The 12231-nt window shown below is 40.1% G+C and overlaps 1 protein-coding gene across 2 annotated transcripts in view; it reads right to left on the reverse strand.

The window, feature by feature from the left end:
* fam20ca (FAM20C golgi associated secretory pathway kinase a) overlaps positions 1 to 12231 on the reverse strand; it is a 103815-nt gene that overhangs the window by 10765 nt on the left and 80819 nt on the right. For both annotated transcript variants that reach the window (XM_060901736.1, XM_060901735.1), the window contains exon 4: positions 4307 to 4399. In XM_060901736.1, coding sequence (XP_060757719.1) covers positions 4307 to 4399 — 93 coding nt within the window. The remainder of the gene's footprint in view (positions 1 to 4306; positions 4400 to 12231) is intronic.

Raw genomic sequence — 12231 nt, forward strand, 5'->3', positions numbered from 1 at the left:
CTCGGCGCGCGCGCAGCCCGAGGCGCACCTTCAGGTGTACGCGCCACAGCATGCAGGACTGATACTGCGCCGTTATTACATTTGCATACTGCTTTTGAAATTTGAAATAAATGATTTTTTAAATACTTTAAATACTTATAAATATTTATATTAAAACAATTATCTGCCTGAGGCTCAGTGAATATTGGTGAATAATAACCTTGACTTCATCTCAGTTATTATTCACCAATATTCACTTGGTCTTCGGCAAATAATAATAATAATAATAATAATAATAATAATAATAATAATAATTATTATTATCATCAATTTTATATAGCTTTTTTTTTAAGCAAACTGTGGTAGTGGAAAAAGATTGTGATATGAATTTAAACTCATCTTGCCCACCCCTAGTCCGGGGACAGAACTACCAAGTCTCAGAGAAACCTGGGAGCTGACACCACTGTGTGGCTTATTGCTTACTCCAAACTGTGGAAACGGTGCTAACAGCACTGTCCAATGCCAAATTATACCATTTAGCCACTTTAGTTCCTTCTGCCATTCTGACAATTAATACTAAATAAATCTATTTCAAGATACTTTTCTATTATTTCTTATGCATTAGACATTTACATTCAACTGAACTTTTCCTCATGAAATATTACATTATTTTATGCTCAATGTTGTGGAATTTGAAAGGTAATCCTTGGTTTCCTAAATTGTGTAAAGAGTTGAGAGGTCTGGGAAATGTGCATTATGTCCAACATAATATGTATAATTTCATTAGGTCACTAATGGTTGATCAAATTGCATCACTTTGCTTTGTTTGCAGTTATTTGTTTCAAGCAGTGCACCCGCCTATTTGGCAAAAATATCAGAATGGCTTTCGATTCTAAACATTAAATTGGAGCCCAAAAATGAAGAAAGAGGAAAGAAAAAGAAGTGCAAAAGGAAAAGTTTCTATGATGAGATATTAGTGATTTTTTTTAAACATCTGATCCTTCTGGTGTCTTGTTTTCTTCCTTGACAACAAACTATAGCTGATAAAATATCTATTATAACTAAGTTAGCAAAGGATGGTTTAGTATAAGTAATCGTATGGGGCTGAGTAAAATTAAGGATTAATTTCATGAGTGATTTCGAAGTTTTGAAAATTGCCAGAGTCACGAAGCGATGAGGGCAATTTCAAAACTTTGAAATCACGAGTGAAATTGATCCTTAATTTTACGAGGAACCATACAATTACTTGTTTATAATATATAGGGCCAAAAATTCATACTTCGGAAGCCATTCAAGTTCACAGCATTTGTCATTCACGTTTTCTGAACCAATCAGGGCGCAAGACTATCTTGCACGTTTGAATCAGTTTCTAAAGCATCTTTCATCATGACACGGCGACACGACACGAGGATTTACACCTTTCAGGATTGATCCCGGATATTTCTCTTGTCTCAGATGCCGATCCAATGCTGCCTGCATTACTTTAAGAGAGTCTGGTTCATAGTTTTCCCCATTTTCTTTCCTCACTTCTGCATAAAACTGCGATAGCACCTTGTCTAACTCACAGCATTCATATGCCACTAGAGAGTCGTTTATTTGTCTTTCTGGGGCCCATTTCTTAAACACGGAAAGCCAAAAATTCATACTTTTTATGGTATTTTCATTTTCGCTTGCAGCTTTCAACTGGTTTATCATTTCTTCGTCAAATGTAGCGAAACGCAGCATTGCTGAGTCAGCAGAGTCAGCCATTTTGTTGACAAAATTTGCTAATTTTTGTAACTGTAACCAAGCAACAAACTAGCCAATAGCATTTCAGAAATACGCCCCCGTGTTAAGGAAAAAAGCCCTCCTTGATTGACCAATCAGAATTGAGTAATTTGGCCCTATGTATTATAAGTACTTTTAATGCACCTACTAATTCATTAGCTAACAGCCACAATTTACAAGTTATGATCAGGGGCGTGTTTAGCCTATTTTTGGGGGTGCTCAAGCACCCCCAAAAACGAGCTCAGCACCCCCTAGCTCAGCACCCTCAAAAACACTGCTTTTGGATGTAATTTTCAGAAATAAGTGCCCTTGCGCACTGCACAATGAATGTGTGCACGGGCGTGTGTGTGTTCTTGAATTCACCTGTTACGTGATAGTTCTATGACCAGTAAAATACCTCTCCTCCTTGCGTCCCCTCTGATTGGGTTGCCTGTCCGCGCGAGTGCTTGCTACGACATGGTGGTTTTTTTAACTGGATTCCACGCCAATGAGAAACTCGAAGTAGCACCTCAGTATTACTGGCATAGCGAGATATGAAGGTACAGACTGTCTTCTCATCTCATCTCATCTCATTATCTCTAGCCGCTTTATCCTTCTACAGGGTCGCAGGCAAGCTGGAGCCTATCCCAGCTGACTATGGGCGAAAGGCAGGGTACACCCTGGACAAGTCGCCAGGTCATCACAGGGCTGACACATAGACACAGACAACCATTCACACTCACATTCACACCTACGGTCAATTTAGAGTCACCAGTTAACCTAACCTGCATGTCTTTGGACTGTGGGGGAAACCGGAGCACCCGGAGGAAACCCACGCGGACACGGGGAGAACATGCAAACTCCACACAGAAAGGCCCTCGCCGGCCCCGGGGCTCGAACCCAGGACAGACTGTCTTGTTTAGTTAAAAATATAACGTAAATATTTGTGTCAGTGGTAAATGTGTAGATATCATAGTTTATTGGGTCAGCTTCTGTTAAAACATTGCATAAGTCTAGTCTTGTCTAGTCTAGTCTTCTTGTTTAGTTAAGTCTAGTCTAAATGCGGAATAAACGTGGAAACACTGTCGTTCAAGCCAGGTGCCTCTGTCAGCTCTGGGGGCTAAGCACCCCCAAAGATCAGATGCTAGAATCGCCCCTGGTTATGATCAAAAAGTTCTGAGAAAGTTCCTGTTGCAAACAAACAGAGTATGGCATGGTCATGTGCATGCAGCAGGAGTTAGCAGTAACTTTTGTGAGTTAGTATGCTGCGTGATCTCGCACTGTCAACATCGGGTCCTGTTTTACACGTTTTTGTAATGTGCACATGCGCATTTGAGAGAGCTAACATCAAATTCTGTGTCAAACTCTGGAAATTGGCAACAGAAACACTTGAAATGTTTCATGAGCACAACCCTCAATTAAATTCCAAGAAATTGAGCAGATTGTGCATTAGGATCATCAGATCACCCTAACTTCTGCCCCTCTTGAAGCATGAATGCCACTCAAAACACCAACTGGGTCACTGCTTCATTGCCGACGGCTTGTTGAAGCATGTCAAGGGTCTCCATTGCTGATTTCCTGAGTTTGACACAGAATCTGATGTTTACTTTCCGTGTCAAATCACAAATACACATGCACACTGTCACACAAACACATATAACACAGGTCCTGACGTGGACAGTGTGACGTCATGCAGTTACTGCTCGCTTCTGCTGCATTTGCATGACCATGCTGCACTCCGTTTGTTCATAACAGGAACACTTTTGGAACTTTTTGATTGCACCTTGCATGATATATTGAGCTGTTTTGTAGGATATATATAAGTGGCCAGATAATTTTGTAGCACTGTGTTCTTTGAGACGGTCTTGTTTCAGATTAAATTAATTGATGGATGTGCTGAGTGTATCAGAGCCTGGGGTCTGGAAATAAAGAACATCTTCGATGACCTTGCTGAAAGGAAAGACCATTGAAATGGCCAAGTGTGTAACCTAAGTCAGCAGTGCCCAAATAGTGTAATGGGTACATGCACTATTGTTAACGTCTGTGTGCATTGCTTGTTTTTCAGTTTTGCTCTGATAAGTGTTGGGTCCTGTAAAGCAGGTGTAGAAAGTACTGCTTACCATCACGGCTACCTGGTTACCGACTGTTTATGAAATATTAAACATGTTGTAAAGATGCTGGTATGCACATGCAAATATTTCATCTGGAAAAGCAATGTGAGTAGGCCCCAAAGGTAATATTTACACAGGGGTCCATTGAAACAAAGTTCTGCCATTGACTGGTTCCCAGATATACTACACAATTTTCAGCGAATTAACTATCACATCTCATGGGGGATCTCATGAATTTACGTGGTGTTACCACAGTGACCCATGAACTCCCATTCCCATGTCCCTCAATGGGGGAATCCTAGGTCCCACAATGCTATTCATCTTTGAACATATTGAAGACAAATTGCATAGGCGTGTGCTATCAGATCTCGTCTGATTGAGAATAAGGACAGGTGAACATACATCTCCGGCTGAAGTTCAGTAGGCTTCTATTTTTCTCTCAGCAGCTGTTATCAAGCAGGCAGGCCTACCTGTCGAGATGAAATGCTGCAATCTCGGCGTTGTGCCTCTCAAAGTCAGAGAAGTAGAAAAAGTCTGGGGGGGTCTCTTGCTCTCTGGTTTGCCTGGACAGAAAGATAAAGAGAGATACAGTGAGGCTTTAGCATTCTATCACTTGCCGAAGTGCTGCTGGTTGTAATAATGCCGATGCAATACATATATCAATTGCAAGTGCATTTTCTTTAGTGTAATATATATTTAACAGTTATTCCACGAAATCGAGTCGTGCATGAGCTGATAGCCGACAAGGCGCATAGTGCCGAGTTGGCTATAAGCCATGTACGACGAGACTGAGTGGAATAACGGTTTTATTCTATCCACATTCACTGGATTTTGAGAAACAGAGCATTTTTACTTTTATTTTTTGCAAATTCGATAAATAAAATCTTTATACAAAATGTCCAACAAAATCATTTCTGCTCAGAATGTAAACAAACCGGCGAAATGCCAGTAGCAATTTGTGAAAAATGCTATAATAATAATTGAAAAAAAAAGTTCTTACCATCAAATATTTTTATTCCATATTTTATTGCTTTTTTGTATTTTTTGGGGGTTTTCTTCTTCTTCTTTAGGGTTTTTTGGCAGTTGGCAAACCAACTTAATTGCATTACCGCCACTGACTGGACTGGAATGTAGAACAGGAGATATTAGGGGGGAAAATAAACTATATTCTTTTAGCTATTTCTGTTTCTTTTAAATACTTAATAACAATTTTGGCTCAGCAACATGCTCCGCCATTTTGATTTTCTCTACTTATGGTATATGAGCTGATATCCTAGTAGCAGAGTAGCCAATCAGAGTGTGCGATTGCTCATATCCAGTGAATGTGGATAGAATAATTATACATATTCTGTATATACTGTGTTTCTTCTGCAGAATATTCAATCACATTATATTTTTATTCTATTTATTACATTCTATTTTACTCCCTTTCTTTTACTACTTTTTCTTTTTTCCAACTATCTTTACTACTTACAGACAGTTGCACTAAGCATTTCACTGCATGTCGTACTGTGTATGATTGTGTATCTCATCTCATCTCATTATCTCTAGCCGCTTTATCCTGTTCTACAGGGTCGCAGGCAAGCTGGAGCCTATCCCAGCTGACTACGGGTGAAAGGCGGGGTACACCCTGGACAAGTCGCCAGGTCATCACAGGGCTGACACATAGACACAGACAACCATTCACACTCACATTCACACCTACGGTCAATTTAGAGTCACCAGTTAACCTAACCTGCATGTCTTTGGACTGTGGGGGAAACCGGAGCACCCGGAGGAAACCCACGCGGACACGGGGAGAACATGCAAACTCCACACAGAAAGGCCCTCGCCGGCCACGGGGCTCGAACCCGGACCTTCTTGCTGTGAGGCGACAGCGCTAACCACTACACCACCGTGCCACCCCATGACTGTGTATGTGACAAATAAAATTTTAATTTGAATAAAGCCAATAAAATGCATCACTAACATTTCACACTGATCTGCATGCCTGAACAACAAGTAAATGTGCGCGTGCAAGACAAGCCTTTAGTACAAAAATATTTGCTCTGGAGTTCATGAGAAAGCAGAGGAAAGTCTACATGCTGGTTTTGCTTCTATTATTCATCAATCTTCCTTCTTCTCCCCCAAGGTAGCTCCTGTTGACATGCTGCCAGTATTGGATGATGACTACAGTGCTGTGTAAATACATACTGATGTAAATAAAACACATGAATTCCTATTTGACACTTCTCATTACAGGTGCATGAACATAGATCAAGGACCACAAGAAAGTGGCTCAAATATGATTTTCCAAGATTGGACTGTTGTGCTGACCCAGGTCTAAAAAAAAATGTCAAAAAAAAAAAATTGGATTTGTGATCAACCCTGTGATGTGAAAGTAGCTTGTGTTCCAGATCTCAACAGGACGTCTGAGAAAGAGAGCTGCTTCTTTTTTTTGTTTATCTGGTGAGACGGATAAGGAAAAAGAAAGAAAAAGAAAAAGGATACTTCCCAAGATTTTACGATACTACAGATTGACAGGTTGCACAGACCTGAGCTTGTGTAGTCAGACAGTTGGATTGGATGAATAGTATGAGAAATTTGGCTAGCAGACTGTACTGTCTGACTCCGCTCAAGGCTGAGCTGAACCGAAACAGATGAGCCATGATTGTGCACTGTTGCCTAGCAGGCCACATAGCGGATTCAATAGTAGGTTTGGTATTTTAGCTTGAAAAAAATCCAGGTAGGTGCTTATTTTACAGTAGAATGCACCACTCATAAATTCAGTCAGAGAAAAACAGAAAAAGACAGACATGCATAAGTATAGCTAAGTGAATTTTGGCAGTCTGGTATTTTATTTGCGGAATGTGCACAGGATGTGTTTTGCACAACTTGATCTCAACTCAGGGTTGTTTTTCTGGAACTACTGTTGCGTGATGGGCCGATCTATCCAAGGCTGTCACAGCTGAGGCAGATTGGGAGATTTTAGTGCGACCCAGGTGTGCGCTACGGCTTCCCAACAGCCTGCCTCAAATTATTACAGCCATCGCTCTCTTTCACTCTCTCGCTCTTCCAGTGCAGCTCTCTCTGCAGATGAAACCTGTCATATCATTCCATTGAAGTGAGTGCTTTCTCGTTTTCCAAACGTACCCCTTTCCCACGTGCCATTAAACCTCACAGAGCACCCTTCCCGCCTACCACGGCTAACAAACTGCAAATAGAAAAGACTTTTAAACCTTTTGTTTTTTTAGTTTGACAGGATATTTTTTTTCCCCTCAAACACTTATTGTGATATGTTCAATTTTTTTAGATATAAAGGGAATTAATGGCTTTGTATTTGCAAGGTGAGAGCTGAGCTTTTGCACTGATTCAGTAATGAAAAGCCCGAGCAGCTCCCCAGAGAGGAAAGTCTGTTTACCTTTTGACCCAGAATTCAATGAGACACTCAGGAGTGGACTAGGTAGAGCCTAATTTGACACCTTTGGTGCACATTGTACCACTTAAACTGTGACCACCAGGGAGGTGTTCTCTTGAATTCATTTAAAACAATAGGGAACTTCAGTATACCGCTATGCCAACGTTTTTGCTGCATCCAAAATGGGAGAAAAACAACAAAAATCGATTGAGATGTGTTTGCATGTGTAATGTCCAAACACTTCTCTCTTGTTCTTTCTCGCTCTATTCCTCTCATCACTGTGTTCCAGATCTAGTTAATTTGCATTGTGATTTCCTGCTGGGTTGTGATTGGCAGTCCTGTTGCACCCATCTCCATGATCCTGCTTGTTATTTTCTGAAGAGGAGGAAGCCATGGTCAGCCACACGATCAAACAACTTGTGATGTGACAGTCTGGCACAAATACTGTCCCACACGAAAGAACCTTGGTCACACAGAGATAGTGTAATTACCACCATATGAATCAGAATCAAAAAACAATACAAATGTCACATGGACTGTTAACTGGCTACAGAAAGACAAGTATCAGGATGAATCCTTGTGCAACAAGGTAAATAAAAGTCACCACTAAGCCTCTGTTGTTGCCTTAAAAAATACAGCATTCACTGTAATTATTGTCACCTTTTATAAAAGGTGGTGTGATACAGCCTGACAAGAAGAAGAACTTTTTTTTTCTATAACAGCATATCCTGAAGTGTGTTATTTCACTTACAATACCAGTAAAAAAAATTGGAAACACTTACTAATTTGTAGGTTTTTCTGTATTTTGACTATTTTCTACATTCTTATCTTGTACAGAATGAATCTTGTAAGATTATTTTCTATTCTTACCTTATGGCATTATCTTAACCAGCTTCATGAGGTCGTCACCTGGGATGCATTTCAATTAACAGGTGCACTTCATCAAAAGTTAATTAGTGCAATTTCTTGCCTTCTGAATGCAGGTGAGACCATCAAACAGTAAACAGTAATTATTCTATCCACATTCACTGGATTTGAGCAATCGTGTGCTCTGATTGGCTGCTCTACTACTAGGCTATCAACTCATATACCGTGAGTAGAGAAAAACAAAATGGCGGAGCGTGCTGCTGAATCAACTGAGGGCGAAATAAAAGCAACCCCCCAAAAAAACAACAACAACAACAACAAAAAAGCAACAAAATATGGGATAAAAGTATTTGATGGTAAGAACATATCTTTTTTAAATTTTTCAAGAATTATTGTTATAGCGCTTTTCACAAATTGTTACTGTCATTTCGCCAGTTTGTTTACATTCTAAGCGGAACTGATTTTGTAGGACGTTTTGTATAAAGTCTTTATTTATCAAATTTGCAAAAATTAAAATGTTCGGTTTCTCAAAATCCAGTGAATGTGGATAGAATAAAACAATTATTCCACTCAATCTCGTCTTACATGACTTATAGCCAACTCGGCACTATGCACCTCGTCGGCTATCAGCTCAAGTACGACTCGATTTAGTGGAATAACTGTTAAATATACCGCTCAGATAAGAGAAATGACAATCCATCATTACTTTAAGACGTGAAGTGTCTCTTAATTAATAAAAGTAAAGAAAAAGCACAAAATTAAAGGTGTGTCCAGACTTTTGACTCGTACTGTATATCACAGTGATATGCCAACAATTACAATTTTTAATTACTTTATGAATGACACGTCACACTTTTTAACCATTTATAGTTACAATTATCTGTTATCACATACATTAACCTGTCTCTTTTTTCTCTCAACAACAGCAACAACAACAAGATCAACAACAAGAACAACAACAACAAGGTTATGTTAAAAAGCATGTCATGTTACTGAGAAATTGTAAACTCCTCTGTCTTGAAAACTCTCCCATGTTGGAAAACGTACTGAACTTTAAAAAGCATTAACATTGGAGACTCCTCCTATAAAAAAAACTCCATTTATTATTAGACTTAGATTGCGTGGAGCATTGACAATACACGTTCCTGTATACACATCGTATACAAAATATGCTAATCATAATACAAGTTCATCCATGGATTGGACTTGTTTGTCCAGCACATCGTACAGATGCTTGATCGGATTGAAATCTGAGGAAGTTGTAGGGCAAGTTAACAGCTTGAACTCTGTCATTTTCCTCAAGGCATGCCTGAACAATTGTTCCAGTGTGGCAGGGTGCATTATCTTTCTGAAAGACGCCATTGCTATTAGGGACTACCACTGCCATGAAGGGCGTACTTGGACCCAGGGTTTCCCAGTATTAACACTGCCCAGAGCATCACACTGCTGCCACCGCCTTGCCTTCTTCCCATAGTGCTTCTTAATACGTATCATGATGCAGAAGCATCTGGCTGTCCACATGATGTAAAAGAAAACATGATTCATTAGACCAGGCTTCCTTCTTCCATTGCTTCATGGTCCAGTTCTGATGCTCACATGCCCACCATAGGTGGTTTTGGTGGTGAACAGTGGTCAGCACAGGCACTCTGACCAGTCTGTGGCTATGCAGTCCCATACACAGCACGCTATGGTACACTGTGTTCTGACATCTTTCTATAATTACCAGCATTAAAATTTTCAGCAATTTTTGCTACTGTACCTCTTCTGTGGGATCAGACCAGATGGGCAAGCCGTTGCTTCCCAGTAAGCCTTGGGGGCCCATGACCTTGTTGTTAATTCACTGGTTGTCCTGCTTTGGACCTCTGATGGTAGGTGCTAACCATTGCATACCAGGAACACCCCACAAGATGTGCTGTTTTGGAGACACTCTTACCCAGTCATCTCGCCATCACAATTTGTCCCTTGTCAAAGTCATTAAAATCCTTACGCTTGCCCATTTTTCCTACTTTTAACACATCGTCTCTGAAAATTGACTGCTCTCTTGCTGCCTAATATAGCTGACCCCTTGACAGATGCCATTGTAATGAGATAAATCACTGTTACTCACTTCACCTGTCAGTGGTTTTAATGTTATGGCTGATCGGTGTATAGACTTTGAGTAGGTCGTTTGAAGAAAAATGGTTTCATGTAATTCTCATTCTCATTATCTCTAGCCGCTTTATCCTTCTACAGGGTCGCAGGCAAGCTGGAGCCTTTCCCAGCTGACTACGGGCGAAAGGCGGGGTACACCCTGGACAAGTTGCCAGGTCATCACAGGGCTGACACATAGACACAGACAACCATTCACACTCACATTCACACCTACGGTCAATTTAGAGTCACCAGTTAACCTAACCTGCATGTCTTTGGACTGTGGGGGAAACCGGAGCACCCGGAGGAAACCCACGCGGACACGGGGAGAACATGCAAACTCCACACAGAAAGGCCCTCGCCGGCCACGGGGCTCGAACCCGGACCTTCTTGCTGTGAGGCGACAGCGCTAACCACTACACCACCGTGCCTCCCGGTTTCATGTAATTGTTATATGTAATTGTTTTGGGACGTTTCATGAAAGTGCCAATGATTCTAGAAGGCACTTTAATGGCATATTACATTTTATTATTTCTTTATGTGCAATTTTTGACCTGAACTCTTAAGGGATCATTGTGACAGATGACGTTAGAGGTAAAATGTATGTATTTGTGACTGGAAAATTCCGCATTATTGCAGAGAACGCAGATTCTCTTAAACTTGTCAGATTTCTAAAGCACTGTAGCGTCTAAACAATAATCACATGAAGGGATTACTAAGCACACTTCACCGAGCACGAGCCCTTGCCATGTCCCCCTGCAGTGGGCTAGAAATGACTGATACATTCTTTTGAAATGTTTCCCTAATGAGTTTACTATAAGACTAACCTTCTTTTTGAAGCTCTCCAAAAGCGTGCCAGTTTCCAGAGAGTGTATGAAAGAACACCAGCAACACTATCAGTCCTCTTTAAATGCCCCTTAAGAGCATATTCAATGGAGCAAGAGGGAAAGTGTGAGAATATACTGAGACTGCTAAATGCACAAAATAAAACTGTGATGCATCTGGTCAGTAATGCCATGCATGATGCTCTACACTTCAAAATGTAGAAAATGTAGAAAAACACAGACAGTGAAATAAGCCTGTTTTTAGTCACGTTACAAATGGGTAATATTACTTACACTTAGAATTTTATGAACAGTATTCATGATAATAATCATTATTTTAATGGCATTGCTGCTTTATAGTGACTGATAGTTAAAGCGTCTGGATGGAAGATATAGTAATTTTACCTTCCTGAGTAAAAAAAAATACTACTGCCACCTATCCGCAAAAGAACATTTTGTAACGTGGTTGTTTTGTGTCTTTCTCCACCACATGGATTAATCTAAACATTGCCGAGTATAGCTTCAAAGAGAATTCAAGGACGCACCCCAAACCACACACTAAATACTATAGCTAAATAACACCAGTGGTGCACTGACATGCTAATTATTAGAGTAGCATCCAGTTGGGGACATGGCAGACTCTGAAAATATATTTATTTTTCAACATTATTATCATCCCCATTATTACAGAAGTATTATGAAATTAATAAATAAGAGTGCTCTGAGAGCACAATATCCCCCGCTGGCAACTATATCTATGCTATAAATGTTTAATTAAATTGTCATTAAATTGTCGAAGTACAAGTTTGTTAATCAAGGGCTGTAACTCTGGTGAAATGTGATCGAATTGAACAAAATTGTAAAATGTGCATTACCGACATACAGCAAAGCCTTTTGCAAAGGTTTGGAAAATTCCTGCAAAAATTGTGAGAGGATTTCAGAAGACGAGCACGCTTTCATGAAACTGTCAAAGTACAAGTTTGGTAATCAAGGGCTGTAACTCTGAAAATTGCAATATGCGTATTACCAATATATAACAAAGCCTTTTGCTAAGTTTCCTGAAATTCCCCCAAGAATTGTGAGAGGAGTTCATTTCAGAAGACAAGCACACCCTCATGAAATTGTCAAAGTGCAAATTTGGAAGTCAAGGGCCACAACTCTGGTAAAATGCGACTGA

The sequence above is a fragment of the Neoarius graeffei genome, chromosome 20 (assembly GCF_027579695.1).
Source record: "Neoarius graeffei isolate fNeoGra1 chromosome 20, fNeoGra1.pri, whole genome shotgun sequence".
NCBI classification, from domain to species: domain Eukaryota; kingdom Metazoa; phylum Chordata; class Actinopteri; order Siluriformes; family Ariidae; genus Neoarius; species Neoarius graeffei.